A 15,600-nucleotide genomic window follows, 5' to 3' on the forward strand; every position below is an offset into this window, starting at 1 on the left:
CCCTCTCACCCTAGCCCCACTCTGGCCAAAGGTAGGCAGCTTTGCTGATATCGAGTTGGTTTAAGAACAAAGAGAGCCTAACATTTCTTTCTTGTGAGAAGAGAGACTGCATTTTGAAAACAGAAACACACATTCTGTTGATGTCAAGTACTCTCCAGACAGTGATGTGAGTGCTCAGTACAAAAGGCTACTTTTACAATAAGAATTTGGCTACTTTCTCAACTTGGCAGAAACCCACCTTTGCCGAGAGTATCACCAGCGCTGCATGTTCTGTGTGGAAACCAAGGAGCCAAAAGAAACTTGCACCAAGGTGTGTTATAGTGACTCCTGGCCAGTGTGGTCCCCTTGCCACCAAGAAGCTCCAGGCCAATTAAATGAGGAGCTTCACTTTGCCTAACCCTAGGGTAGCTATGCCCGTGGTCTGTTTCTAGTTCACAGCCTACCCGAGAGTGTACACAATTCAATTCTCACTATGACCCTTCACTATAACAAAATCATCACTCTGATTTTACAGATGGCGAAACTGAGACTAAAGGATATTAAGTAACTACTTGATACACTTATGAACTGTTCCAATTTTGTTTTTTCTATTTCTACAAGTGGCACACATGATTTAAAAAAATTTTTTTTAAGATTTTATTTATTTATTTGACAGATAAAGATCACAAGTAGGCAGAGACACAGACGGGGTTGGCGGGGGGAAGCAGTCTCCCTGCTGATCCTGAAGTGAGGCTCCATCCCAGGACCCCAAATCATGACCTGAGCCAAAGGCAGAGGCTTAACCCACTGAGCCACCCAGGTGCCCCAGCACACATGATTTTTATAATCAATACAAACAATAAGGATTTTCCCACCTGGATTACATTTACACAGCTAGTAAGAGGTGGAGCTGGGATTTGAACCAGGTCTGTAATAACAAAGCTCAAGCTCTTTTTACTGCTCCTTCTGTGCCATCTCAGCGACTCAGTCTCTTGGGAGTCCAAGCCCTCCCTAGACATGTTTAGCACAGGCCATGTCTTGCTTCCTTGCCTTTTGCTCCTATTCATAACTTATTGGCCACAGCTGGTTAAGCATCTGACTCTTGGTTTCAGCTTAGGTCATGATCTCAGGGTTGTGAGACTGAGCCTTGCATCAGGCTCTGCATGGAGTCTGCTTGGATTCTTTCTCTCCCTCTCCCTTTCTCAATACAACCTCCCCCCAACCATGGTCTCGCTTGCTCTCTCTCTTTCTCTCTCCCCCACCCCTTTTTCTCAAAAGAAAACAACTTATTACAAAGCTGCAAGAAGCAAAAGAGTGAGATATTGTTATAAGAATAAATATACAGACCAACTGAAAATCCAGGAATATATGCATCTATGGCCAGTTGATTTTTGACCAAGTGCTAAGTTCTGTAGTGTCTTCAACAAAAGGTGCTGAGACAACTGGATACTGAATTTCCATATGCCAAGGAATGGAGTTGGATCCACATCTCACAAAAATGAACTCAAAATAGATCAATGGCCTAAATATATGCTCTAAAACCACTTAGAAGAAAATGGTAAATCTTCATGATTGTGGATCTGGCAATGAAATTATAAATATGACACCAATAGAATAAAAGAAAAAAATAGATAAATTGGACATCTTCCAAGTTAGAAACTTTTGCTTCAAAGCGTATTATCAAGAAAGTGAACGTTTTGTTCACTATAGGTGGGACTATAGATTGGTAAAACCACTATGGAAAACAGTATAGGTTTCTCAAAAAGTTAAAAATAGAGCTAGAACTACCATATGACCTAGCAATCCTGCTTCCAAAGGAAATGAAATCTGGACCTTAAACGGATATTTCTACTCCCATGCTCCCTGCAGCATTATTCACAATAGCCCAGATATGGAAGCAACCTAAATGTTGTTGACAGAGGAATGGATAAAAAAAATGTTACACACACACACACACACACAATGAAATAGCATGAAAAAAATAAGGAAGTTGCCATTTGGGACTACATGGATGAACCTGGAAGACATGAAGCTAGATGAAATATGTCAGACACAGAAAGACAAATATTGCATGATCTCACTTATGTGGAATCTAAAATAGCTGAAGTCATTGACATGAAGAGTAGAACTGTGGTCGCCAGGGGCTGGAAAGATGGGGGAAATGGTGAAATGTTGGTCAGAGGGTACAAAGTTTCAGTCATCCAAGAAGAATGAGTCTAGAAATCAGATGTACAGCATGGGGACTGTCATGAACAATACTGTATTATATCCTTGAGATTTGCTATGAGAAAACATCTTAAGTTTTCACATCATAAAAAAAAAAAATTCCCATCACACACACAGGAAAGAAAGAAAGAAAGAAAGAAAGAAAGAAAGAAAGGTAAGTGTGTGAGCTGAGCTGATAGGTATGTTAATTAGTTTGATTGCGGCCATCACTTCACAATGTGTACATACATCAAAACATCGAGTTGTACTCCTTACATATATATAATTTCTGTGTGTCAACTTTACCATAATAAAGCTGAAAAAAAATCAAACTAACAAAAAATATCAACCAAAAGGCATGCATTAAAATGTCCAGTGTTAATAACCAAAACTGGGAAACATCTCAAGTATGCATCACAGTGGAATGGATAAGTTATGATAAATCCACACAGAATACTACCCAGGAACGGGAGTGAGCAAAATGGAATTTAATGGTTTTTGCAAAAGCACTGATGCAGCCACAGTTAAACTAAAGAAGGAAGACACAGAAGAGTATCCCTGGTACTCTTAAGTTAAAAGTAGACAAAACTGGGGCACCTGGGTGGCTCAGTCGGTTAAGCACATGCCTTCAGCTCAGTCATGATCCCAGGGTTCTGGGATCGAGCCCCCTGCTTCAGGGTACCTGCTCAGCCGGGAGTGGGGGGTTCTGCTTCTCCCTCTCCCCTCCCTCCTCCTCATGATCTCTCTCTTACTCTCTTTCTCTCTCAAACACATAAATAAAATCTAACAAACAAACAAACAAACAAAACCAGATGAGTGGATACTCCAAAAGCTAAATATGGAATTCGTACATGCAATTCACTCCTATTATACACCCAAAAGAGTTGAAAACAGTGACTGGAACACACACTTGTACACCAGCATTCGCTGAGCCATTTTCACAATGGCCAAAAGATGAAAACAACTCGAGTGTCCATCAACAGAGTGAAGCAGAAACAACATGTGGTGTAGGCATGCAGAGCAATGTTACTCGATCAAGAACGGAATGATGTATCCATGTACTCTACAGCATGGAGACAGCTTGAAGACTTCACATTTAGGTGAGGTGGCCAGACACAAAAGAAAAAACACTGTATGATTCCACTCACATGTAATATCTAGAACAGGCACTTTATAAAGACAGAAAGGAAATTAGAGGTTACCAGGGGCTGGGGAGAGAAGCCAGTGAGGAGTTATTTCTTACTACATACAAAGTGTTTAGAATGATGAACAAGATTTGGAAATAGTGGTGATAGTTACATGGCATTGTGAATGTACTTGATGCCACTGAACTGCACACTGAGAAGTAAGGAAAACACAAAAGAAGTAAAAAAAACACAAAACATATTGTTATACACTAACAATTAACTACCGGAAATTGAATGGAAAATATACTATTTACATTATAATTCAAAAATATTCAATACTTCAGGATAAATCTTATGAAAGAGGTAAAAGACTTATACTCTGAAAACTACAAAATGTGCCTGAGAGAAATGAAAGGTGATCTAAATAAACAGAAATATATATCACGTTTATAGGTGAAAAGCCCAACATTACCAAGAGTCAACTCTCCCCAAACTGATCTACAGATTCAACACAATCCTAATTAAAATCCCAGCAGGCTTTGGTTTTGTTTTACAGAGCTTGAAAATATCTTTGGTATTTCTTTAATTTATTTTTTTTTTTAAAGATTGTATTTATTTATTTGACAGAGATCACAAGTAGGCAGAGCAGCAGGCATAGAGAGACAAGGAAGCAGGCTCCCTGCTGAGCAGAGAGCCCGATAAGGGGCTCGATCCCACAATCCTGGGATCATGACCCCAGCCAACCAAAGGCAGAGGCTTTAACCCACTAAGCCACCCAGGCACCCCTTGAAAATATCTTTGTAAAAGGAATGTGAAATTAACAAGGACCCAGAATAGTCAAACAGGTTTAAAGAAGAGGACCATCCTGCTTTCTCCAGGGCTTGGGTGAATGACTCTCCAAGTCATTCCTTTGGTCTTGCTTTGAAACCACACTCACCAAGCAACCTTTTGATTTTTCTTGCCAAGTAGCTTGAGGATTGGGGATGGGCCCTGGGCAGGACAATAAACACCGCAGTTACTGCAATGATCTTCACAACTCTAGAGTAACAAATGGGTCTTCTGGTTTGGGGGAGAAGGTGGAGGAAGAAAAAGGAAAAAGAAGGAGGAGGAGAAAAGGAGGAGAAGGGGGGAGGGGGAGAAGGAGGAAGAGGAAGAACAAGAAGAAGTGGAAGGAACAACAACAACAACAACAAAGTTGAAGGTCTGAAACTACCTGATTTCAAGACCCTTTACAAAGCTATAGTCATCCAGATAGTGTGGTATTGGCATCGAAGTAAGCAAATAGATCAATGGAAAAGAATAGAGAGTAGAAAAATAAATACAATGACAACTGGTTTTTGATAAAGGTGAAAAAAAAAAGTAAGTCTTTTCAATAAGTAGTGCTGGAACAATTAGATAGCTTTCTTTTTTTCAATGAACCTCATTCCATGTACAAAAGTTGAGTCAAAATGAAGCACAGACCTAAAATGTTAAACCTAAAATTAGAAAATTCCTAGGAGAAAACTTCTGTTGCCTTGCATTAGCCCATGATTTCTTAGATAAGTCACCAGAAGAACGATCCATACCCCGAAGATACAGATGTAGTGAGAGGAAGGGGCACATGAACCCCAATTTTCATAGCAGCAATGTCCATAATAGTCAAACTGTGGAAGGAGCCAAGATGTCCTTCAACAGACAAATGGATAAAGAAGATGTGGTCCATATATACAAGGGAATATTACTCAGCCTTCAGAAAGGATGAATACCTACCACTTCCATCGACATGGATGGAACTGAAGGGGATGATGCTGAATGAAGTAAGGAAGCAGAGAAAGACAATTATTATATGGTTTCACTCATATGTGGAACATAATAGCATGGAGGACCACAGGGGAAGGGAGGGAAAATTGAATGGGAAAAAATCAGAGAGGGAGATGAACTATGAGAGACTCTGGACTCCAGGAAATAAACTGAGGATTACAGAAGAGAGGTGGGTGTGGAGAAGGGGTAACCAGGTGACAGGCATTAAGAAGGGTACATGTTGGAATGAGCATTGGTGTTACACACAGCTAATGAAATCACTGAACACTACATCAAAAACTTATAGGGGCACCTGGGTGGCTCAGTGTGTTAAAGCCTCCGCCTTCAGCTCAGGTCATGATCCTAGGGTCCTGGGATCAAGCCCCACATCAGGCTCTCTGCTTGGCAGGGAGCCTGCCTCCTCCTCTCTCTGTGCCTGCCTCTCTGCCTACTTGTGATTTCTGTCTGTCAAATAAATAAATAAAATCTTTAAAAAAAAACCTTAAGATATACTAAATGCTGGCTAACTGAATATAAAAAAAAAGAGAATACACTGGCAAATTGGGCTGCAGAAAGCAAGACTTCTGCTCTTCAAACTATATAAGAGACTAAAAAGAAAGTCAAAGATTTGGAGAAAGTATTTGCAGGTCACATATTTGATAAAGGACATACATCTAGAATATGCAAAGAATTCGCAAAACTCAATAGTAAGGACACAAATCACCTAATAACAAATGGGAAAAGATTTTAACAGATATTTTCCCCCAAAAAGAAGCATGGATGGCAAATAAGCACATGAAATTATGCTCAATAACATTAATCATTAAAGAAATGCAAATAAACTCAAAATAACCCATCACTACTACATAATTATTAGATGGCCAAAATTTAGAAGACTGACCATACCAACCTGTCCCAAGGATGTAGAGGAATTAGAACTCTCATCCATGGCTCAGGGTAATGCAAAATGGTCCAACCACTTTGGAAAAGTTGCAGTTTTTAAAAAGTTAAATGTATACCCCCTTGCAAAACAAACCAACCAACAAACCCAATGTATGCCAACCAAGTGATCCGGCCAGCCCATTCATACGTATTCACCAAAGAGAAATTAAAAAAACATGTCCATACAAAGACCTGTACATAAACAATCACAAAAGTTATATATAATTGTAATAGTCAAAAAGTGGAAACCACCCAAGTGTCTACGGACAGAGGAATGGCTAAGCAAACAACGGTATCTCCACATAATGGAATACTACTAAGCAAAAAAAGAAATGAACTCCCGAGTCATGAAACATGGAAAAATATCAAAATAACTACAGTTGCATTTAAAAAGCCAGACCGGGCGCCTGGGTGGCTCAGTGGGTTAAAGCCTCTGCCTTCGGCTCAGGTCATGACCCCAGGGTCATGGGATCAAGCCCAGCATCGGGGCTCTCTGCTCAGCAGGGAGCCTGCTTCCTTGTCTCTCTCTGCCTGCCTCTCTGCCTACTTGTGATCTCTGTCTGTCAAATAAATAAGTAAAAATCTTAAAAAAAAAAAAAACTAGACCAAAAGAAAAAAAAAAAAGAAGAAGTACACACCGAATGATCCCAATTATATAAAATTCTAGAATATGCAAATCAGATCAATGGTTCCCTGAGGACAGAAGGGGGAAAGGGGATAGCGGAAGAGCAGGAAGGAGTTATTACAAAGGGTCACACTGGCCTCCTTGGTGTACTGAAATACACTAAGTACACTCTTACCTTAGGACATTTTCACCTGCTGTTCCCCTTCTATGGAACATTCTTTCCCATTCACTCCCTTGCTTGAAATATCACCTTATCAGAAAGAGTTTCCCCAGCCAGACAAAAAAATATATATATATTTATATATAAATGTTTATATATAAATATATATTATATTTATATTTATATTATATATAAATATTATATCATATTTATATATATTATATATATGTATCTCACAACATATTCACCTCTATCCCAATCACCCCATAGTCATATTCTCTCCCTTTTGCTCAGCTCTATTTTTCTTCTTTGCAATTAGCATATTAGATGTTAGATATCACTTAGCAATGACATGTCATATGCACATTTTCATCCGTGTCTATCTACCCCCAAGAGACAGTAAGAGTTGTGGGACTAGAGAGTTTATTTTGTTCACTGCTCTGTCTCCAGCACCTATAACTTTCTCTGCCATTCAGGAGGGGCTAAAAAATATACATATATACATTTATTTTTGTGAAAAAATTTTTTGGTGACCAAAAAAAAAAAAAAAAACCCATTTTGAGTCAATAGATGACTACCTTCAAAGGCAGCTACTATTCTTATTATCTTTTTGTAGGTGGAAGTTAAGTTGCTTGTCAAAAGTCACAAAACCAATTATTGAGGGAGCTGGGCTTCAATATCACGTCACTGTGATCAGAGTCATGGTGACTCTGAAACCCAAATTGCAAGCAATTATGTACATCATCTCAGAGTCTGGGGGGGCCACACTCAAAACAAAGAGATCACCGTGAAACAATGCAGTGAGAACCTCGGACCATGAGAACACAAGTCAGTTCGCTCCTCCTGGGGGATCATCTGGCAACAATCATCCAAATCTGACACCAACAACCTGTCTTCAAGCAGCTCTTGCTAATCAAATAATCCAACATGAGGGAAAAAATATTACACATATAAGTATGTTTATCATGGAATTACTTATATTAAGAAAGAATTGGAAATGACAAAAAAGTCCCCCAAAAGGGAGTGACAGAGGAGATGCGGCAGTGATGTGGAGTCAGGAATTTACAGAAGATCCAGCCCAATGTGATCAGTTTTTCTCAAAGGAAGTTCTGGGCTTGGGGGTGTGGAGTCCGGTCCAGTTAGAGGGGCCTTGAGTATGAGGCAGAAGAGCCACTGGGGTGGGAGGGGAGTGAAGCTAAGCAGGGAGAAGGGAAAGACTGCTGATGGCACAGCTGGAGAGGAAGTCCCTGAACTGTGGGGACAGTCAGCAGGGTGTTGCGGCAGGGTTCTGATGCCATAATGGCCAAGAAGTGGGGGTTCTACTGCTGGTCCACACAGGGCTGGAGTTGCGGCAAGCATGTGCAAGGAGACAGAAAGTGATGGTAGTGCGTGAGTCACGATCTCCCATGTGGTCCAGGCTGGGAAAGGAAGAAGAGAGCCCAGGAAAATGCTGGCAGGAGAAAATGCAGACATGAAGGCACCAGATGACTCGATAATGTGGTGGGAAGAATGTATGAGGGAGGTGCAGAAGGCCAGAGATTGGGATATTAGCATCTAAGATTTCAAAAGTGAGGCAGTCTCAAGGGCCAACATCTAGGAATGTATCCTGTGAATAACCAAAGAGAAGTTTCTAGAATGGCAAAGGTCCAGAAATTGTGAGTGAAGAGTGCTAGTTGGTAATGTACATAAGCCCTGAAACCTCCAGGATCATGACTGGAGCAAATAAAGGCAAGAAAGTTAACCAAGTGCCAAACTCCTAAGAACGCATGGACTTGAGGGTACATACTGCATGCTGGTCATCTTTCGTACATTGTTTCATTGTATCTTCATAATAATCAGGGACATAGATAAGAAGAGACAGATGGAATGGTTAGACTTGGAGAGTTCAAGGCCACTGTCAAAGTTTTGAGTTCATTTGGCTAGAAGGATGTCGAATAGAGAATACAGCATTATTGGTGAAGGGTCTGGCTTTGAATCTGTTGAGTTCAGGTGTTGGTGGAACATATACCTGATGTCCACAAGCATTTAGAGACGTGTGGTTCAGACTCAGCAAAAAGACTGGAGTTGCAGATATGGATTTCTAGTTTAAACTGGGTGATAAATGGGACCAGGGTATATAGCCCGAGAATAGAATGTAACAGAATAGAATGGAAGAGAGGGGAATTTTGGCATGTGCTCACATTGGGACGGGGGGGGGGGACCAAGAAGAGTGAGCAATTAAAGAGACATGGGCCGCATATTGGGGTAGAGTGTAAAAATGGCCACAAATTCTTTATAGCTCTTCCCTTCAAAAGCTGAAACTTATTGCCCTCTCCTGAATGTGGGCTGACCCTTTGACTTTCTTTGACCAATACAATGTGGCAGAGTGATGTGCATGTCCCATTCCTAGGCCTCAAGAGACGTTGTAGCTTCTGCTTTCTCACTGGGCATCATATACCAGAATGTGAACAAACCCGGGCTAGCCTACAAGAAGATGAGAGAACATCTCTCTCCCTCTCTTTCTCCCTGGAGAGAGGCTCCAGATGTGCTAACCCTCACAGCTGAAGCACCACGTGTGTCAGCAAGTGCCACCAAGAAAAGCCATACCTGGGCCATACCACAAAAACTGCCCAGCTGAGCCCAGCCCAGATTGCTGATCCACAGAATTTTCAGTTAGCCACAACAACTCGTCTTTTAAGCCATTAAATTTAAGAGTGATTTGTTACATGGTAAGAGATAACTGATACATATATGGCCTGAGAAGCAAAGGCGGAAACAGAGGAAAAGAACAGGTAATATAATGCAGAGAGGTCAGCTTCTGTCGGGACGTGAAAGACAGTGGTTTCTTGGGTTCAAAGATGTGGTAGGGAAGAAGCCAGAGAACAGGGTCAGAAAGTATTAATTGTCAACAGTGGGGCGGTTTGCTTCTAGGGGGTGAGGATGGGGGCAGCAGGATCACAGAATTTTACTTTTAATACCTGGGTACTATATACACGAGTTGCTTATATAATATTTTTAAGTTTATTGAGGACTGTACAATTTTTAAATAATTCAATTCTTAAAAATTTTTAAAAACTAAGTACTAACTGGAGAATGGAGGTGGGTGATATAGACCAATGCTTCCAGAGAAAAAGCCGAACCAGCCCTAGCCAAGTCATCTGGGAAGGATTATGCAAATCTTGACTCCAGAGTTCCATGTCTGGAGATTCAGATTCAGTTAGTTTGGACACAGACCAGGGAAGCGACTTTCTTCCCATGACTCCCCCAGGTGCTGAGACTGTCAGGGTGAGAAGAAAAGCGTGCTGAGGACAGAACCCCAGGAAAGGTCTTGATTTAGGAATCTAAACAAGAGAACAAATATTTTCAAACTAAGCCTATGCTCTCAGAGACTTTTACAATATTTATGAATAAAACAGCAATGGGTACCACTTATTACTATGTTAGCTCATCTAATCTTTCTAATCCTTTCCGTTTCACAGAAAAAATCAAAGCCTAGAGAAGGAAAGTGACTTGCTCCAGGTGAGTTAGGTGGAGTCAGAATTTGAACCCAGGCTGTCTAATTCCCCCAGTGTTGCTGGTTTTGTTTGTTTTTGTAGGGGAAAAGTCTAGCTATTATATAAAATTATCTCAACTTAAAAGTTTACCTCCCATGTCTGTATTAAGCCTTCAGCATATGCTACCACTGATTTCTGCTAGAATCTGGACTGTGAGCTTGTCCGGGGGAAGGAATTGTGTCTTTTTATCTCCAGGGCCCCACACATAGTTTGCCGTCAATACATACTGGTTGAATAAGCGAATGGATGTGTGGCTTGGGGTCTAAACACAAGGTTGGAGGGTTTGTTATTTTAAGTTTAATACTTGGATCATTTTAGAGTTCCCATCCATAGGAGAAACACTACTTTTCAAAAGGGCACTATCACTGGAATTAGGCGGTGGGCAGCAAGCAGATAGTTAGGATCCTGCAGTGCATGGTTCAGGAGGAAACAGAATCAACCAGTTCAGACATTTCACCCCTAAGAAGGCGCTGAAAGCAAACAAAGGGGTGGTACCAGCTGCATTGGTCTTGAGGAGGAAGGATGACAAGCTTTAGTAGGTTTACAGGCTGAGAGATCCACGGTAGAGGGAAAGACGAAAAAGCAAAAAGATGGGACCAACCGGGAGAGAGTTAATAGGGTTCTAAGGGGATGCACCTGGGGCAGGAGGGACACCTGTTCCTCTGAACCTCTGGAAAGACCTAAAAGACCGGCTGTCAGAGATGCAGCAATGTTTTCAGCAGTGAAGGGAAGGAGTGCACCAGAAGCGGGACTTGAGGGAGGAGAGAGCAGCCCAGTTCATGAAGTTTCTCTTCCAGCTCTCACCATTTAGGGCCATGGATTGGAAAATTTAACTCCAGAGATCCTCATGGGGTTATGAACTTTGAAAACAACAGTAACAAAAACCTATCTACTATCATCATGGCTTCATTTTAAAAAGCGAAGTGACATTTAACACACCAAAAATAGGCAGAAAGGACAAAAATCTCAGAATAAATCTCCGCTTGACGACCAACTCATTCCCTTGTCCTCGTTTTTCTCATTTCACCTGGAAGGATGATTGCTCCCTGCAGGACGAGTGCGTGGGGAGTTCGGCGCCCAGCCGCCCACGCCGGCAGCCTCTCTGGGTCCCCGCGGGGCGGGCAGGCAGCCTGGCAACCCGGCGCGCGCCCCGACAGCCGGCCCCCGGCTGCCCTCCCGCTCCTCCGAGCCGGCGGCCGACAACCCGCAGGTCCCGGCGGCGAGCGGCGCCGCTCCCCGCACCGCAGGGGTCCCCCCTCGCCCCACTGCGCCGAGGGCCCGGCCGCTCCTCCACGCTCCCTCGAGCTGTTGCGGCGCTGGGGGCGGGCCACCGCAGGGCAGCGGGACTGGGATGGGGGTGGGGGACAGCTCGCCCGTCCCGGCTTCGGATATCCGCGGCTCGGGGTTCCCACCACCCGGACGCCCGGGGGTCTGCTCGCTGCCAGTGCCGCTTCTCCCGCCGGGGTGCGCGCCGGGGAGGGTGCCCACGCAGGGCCACGCGGAGGGCGGTGGGGGAGCCCACTCTTCAGGCGGCCGCCCTACCTGTCGTAGCTCCAGCGGCTGTAGGACAAGGTCCGGTGGCTGCTGACTCCCTCCATCGCCGCTTCCCAGCTCTGCTCCGGGCTCCGCGGCGGCGGCAGAGGCTGCGCTGGGCTCTGCGCTCGCTTGCTGCGCGCCGGGCAGGGGCGCGGGCGGAGGACTGTACCATTCGCCCCCCCGGGGGGTGACCCCCCCCCCCTCCGGCTCTGCCAATGGCGGGGACGCGCAGACTGCGGAGACCCGGGCCCGCGGGGCCCCCTCCCCCGCGTTCGGATCCCGCGGGGGCGCGGCTGCTGCAGCCGGGCGGCTTATTTATTTATTTCCGATGTGTGCTCCGCGTCGCCATGGTAACCGCTCCATCTTCTTCGGCGTCACTAGGGCACCGCAGCTTTCAAACCTTCCCGGGATAGGGATTCCTAAGAGGCTGTCCCTTCTGCTCGCCGTACTCGGGCTCCCTCTGCAGAGACGCCTCCTCCTTCCTGGCGCGGAGTCCCATCTATTCACTACCTCCAATCTTCCGCTTCAATTACCCCCTTATTAGGAATGGGAAGAGTAGCCCCCCCCCCCGAATTTTGAGGACTTCTGCCGCCTTCCAGCCCCTTTCCCCCTAGCACGTAAGTCCTTTACCGGAGTCCCCCTCTCCTAAAAGTGTCGAGACTCAGCCCCCTCGTTACCCAAATGAAAACCCACTTCTCCTTCCCTATTCCCCGGGTTCCCTTGGCCCCGCTATTTAGCATAGAGTGGCCCCCCTTGGGTTCGGAGGACAAAGCTCTGACAATACACCCATTTCTAGGCCGGCTCTGTGTATTTTCCTTGTGCTTTCACTTCATTACTACTAAAATTACTTTGGAAAAAATCCAGCTGTGTTGGCTCAACTCGCGGAGTGTTTTCTTCATCCATACTTGCAAGAGGACGGCCCAGGGAAGGCCCTAGGGAGAGAGGCTTGCCCCTCCCTCTCCTCCCTTCCCCCACCCTGGGCTGCTGGCTGTGGGGATTTACAGGTATAATCTTCTTGCAGAGGTCGTGGAAGCCTAAGAAGGACCTTTCAGTGCAGCTGCTGGGGGAGGCTGAGACCAGGGGCAGGGTGGAGAGGCCAGAGTTCCCTGAAGGGGGAGCGCTGGGCTGTAGACTTTGGGGCTACACTAATCCAAGGATCAGGGCCAACTAGGTGAAAACAGACTTGTTGTGAACCCTGCAGGTTACAGGCCTCCAAGTGGCAGCACACCTGTAGCATCCAGCCCACAAAAGTGCTTTTGTTTTTCACTAAGTTGACAACAATTAATGAAGAGATTTAATAGATTGGCCTTTTTGTCCTCTCTTGAAAACTAAGAAAATCTGGCAACTCCTGGACCAGCCTGCAGTATGGCAGGCATAGAGCCGAAAAGTGGCTGCTCTCCTTACAAGGAGCATGTGCTCTCCTGTGGGCCTCTGGCCCCTGCCAGCCGGCTGCTTGCACTTATAGAACCTATCCTTGCAGCTTTGGAGTTTGCCACCCTGGGCAACAGTCATTCTCCAACCCATGGTTTCCCATGGCCCTCAGAGTTGGGCAAATGCATCATTAACCAGTATTTACCAAGGATCTGGTCTTCAGCAAAGTGCTGTAAATAGCAAGCAAACACTGTCCTTCCCTTGTGGGGTTTAGAGACTGACATGCATGGACTGACTCCCAAGGAGAACGCCTGTTTCTGAACCACATCTTGATGCTGAGAGTCTTGGCATATCTGTGACCTCAGGAGTGGTGGACTGGGACTCCAGAATCAAATTGTTACAAGTGTGTGAAGGCTTATTTCATTTTTTGGGTAATGGTGAGTGGAGAATGCCCCTATCTGGAGAATGTGTGGGGTCTGTGGGAACTTCCACAGTCACTGCAGAACCAAAACCCAAGCTGCTGACTTGCACACTATTAGACAAGTATCTGAGGGTGTTCTTTCTCTGAAGGATTGATGGAAGAGCAATAGAACCTAAGAGGGAGACACCGTCAACAAGAAAGGTCTTACATTGCCCCACTCCAAGCCATGCTGGCTCAGAACTGGGAGCCACAGAGACCCCTGAGGCTGACACTGGGCAATGGCTGCCAGGACCCTGCAGCCTGCCTTGGTGAGGCCACGGGAGGCAGTAGGAAGAAACACTCCACATCATCATCAGGGAGCCAGGCAGTTGGCATAAGGCAGGAGGATTATAGCTATAAGAGCCAACAATAAGAGCCAACTTACAGCTGTAAGAGTGGGTGTGCTGGACGCCTAGACCCTCACCTCCAAATCCTGACACCCCTAAATGTACAGATAAGAAGCCCAAAGTCAGGTGTTTTGAGCCAGGGCTGAGAGCTGTGGAAAAGCTACATCCCAGACATTCTGGAATAATCCCTGGGGGAGCCCTGGGCTAGGCAGATGGAAGAGCCTACCAAAGCCCCAGAGAAAGGACCCTCGGCCCTTACCAATGGCAGTAGCCATGTGTTAGCATTCTGTGGGAGGGAGACTGTGGCAGATTTAAAGCACGGTCGCTGAATCTTTGACGTTCCTCTCATTGAGAAGTAAGGTCTATGATACCTCACAGTGAATCTCTATGCTATGCGATTTCTGAGGTTAAGTAATAAATGGCCTTATGGTTTACTGAAGGAACCCCAACTACCCTGTGGTTACTGTGCTGTGAGGAAGGCTAACCCGCAAGGGAAGGTCATATGTAGATGCTTCCACTGACAGTCCAAGCCAAGCCCAGCCTTCTTCACATCACCCAAGCACCGCACACAGAAGAAAGAAGCCTTCGGCAGATTACAACCCCTTGTCCTTAAAGTCATTTCCAGCTACTTGAGTCTTCCCAGCAGAGGCGCTAAACATTATGGAAGAAAGACAAGTCAGCAGCGAGTACCCAGACCTGACCCAGAAAATCCATGAGGACACAAAAACAGTTGTTGCTTCCCACCATAGATAATCAGACAGGCAGAATTCATCTCAGAGGAGCTGGTTCTTTTTCCCTGAACGCTGAATAATGGGTCTTTTGACTGTGAGACGAATGGTCCCATTTAGTTTACACAGAAGAGCTGCAACAAGGAAACTCGAATGTTCTGCATAGTAAAGCAACAGGAAGATTGGAGTTGTCCTCTGGTGGCTAACTGATGGCTGGAAAGAAGAAGGCTGAGTAAGCAGAGATGGTGAAATGGCAGAGGACTTAGAGTCTGAGAACTCATGAGTTGAGAAACTCCTAGTCAGGGCTGAGCAAGGAACTTGAGGTATAGAGGTACCGTACAAATGCTACCATAATTTGGCTTTGTCCCACACATGGGACAAAGGAGAGCAGGAGGAGGGCAGCAAGCCAAGCAGCTTGTTGGAAATGGAGAATTAAGTTAGGAGCAGGAATGCAAAGGAGACCCGGAGAACATGGCCTTCTGGAAATCCTTGGGCATATTAGGGAGGGCCTTCTAGACTACCCCAAATAAAAGGAGCCAGGCTGTAGATAGTGGTCCTGGAACTAGGGTCCTGGCTACCCTAGAGCAAGGTGGGACCGCTCAGCCATGTGAGGCCATACTGTCTAGCATGTTTCTCAGAGAACAAACAAGCAGTGGAGAAACCCAAGACTCGGGCTCAGGACCAAGAGTCACTATGGCAAAATGAAGAAGAGGGGCCTGGGAGTCTACGTCTCTGGTGAATAAACTGTGGAAGGAAAAATCCTTTGGTGTAGCCGAGGCGGAAAGCTCTAAAGGGAAACCACTCCTCA

At 45.1% G+C, this 15,600-nt stretch overlaps 1 protein-coding gene across 3 annotated transcripts in view; it reads right to left on the bottom strand.

Moving 5' to 3' along the window:
• The window catches only part of TUB (TUB bipartite transcription factor), an 86,458-nt gene extending 74,051 nt beyond the window's left edge, over window positions 1–12,407 (bottom strand). For all 3 annotated transcript variants that reach the window (XM_045065860.1, XM_045065861.1, XM_004751907.3), the window contains exon 1: window positions 11,893–12,407. In XM_045065860.1, coding sequence (XP_044921795.1) covers window positions 11,893–11,948 — 56 coding nt within the window. In that variant the 5' untranslated portion in view covers window positions 11,949–12,407. The remainder of the gene's footprint in view (window positions 1–11,892) is intronic.
• Window positions 12,408–15,600: the final 3,193 nt, after the last annotated feature.

This window comes from Mustela putorius, unplaced genomic scaffold, assembly GCF_011764305.1.
Source record: "Mustela putorius furo isolate JIRA1106 unplaced genomic scaffold, ASM1176430v1.1 tig00003859_pilon_pilon_pilon, whole genome shotgun sequence".
NCBI lineage: Eukaryota > Metazoa > Chordata > Mammalia > Carnivora > Mustelidae > Mustela > Mustela putorius.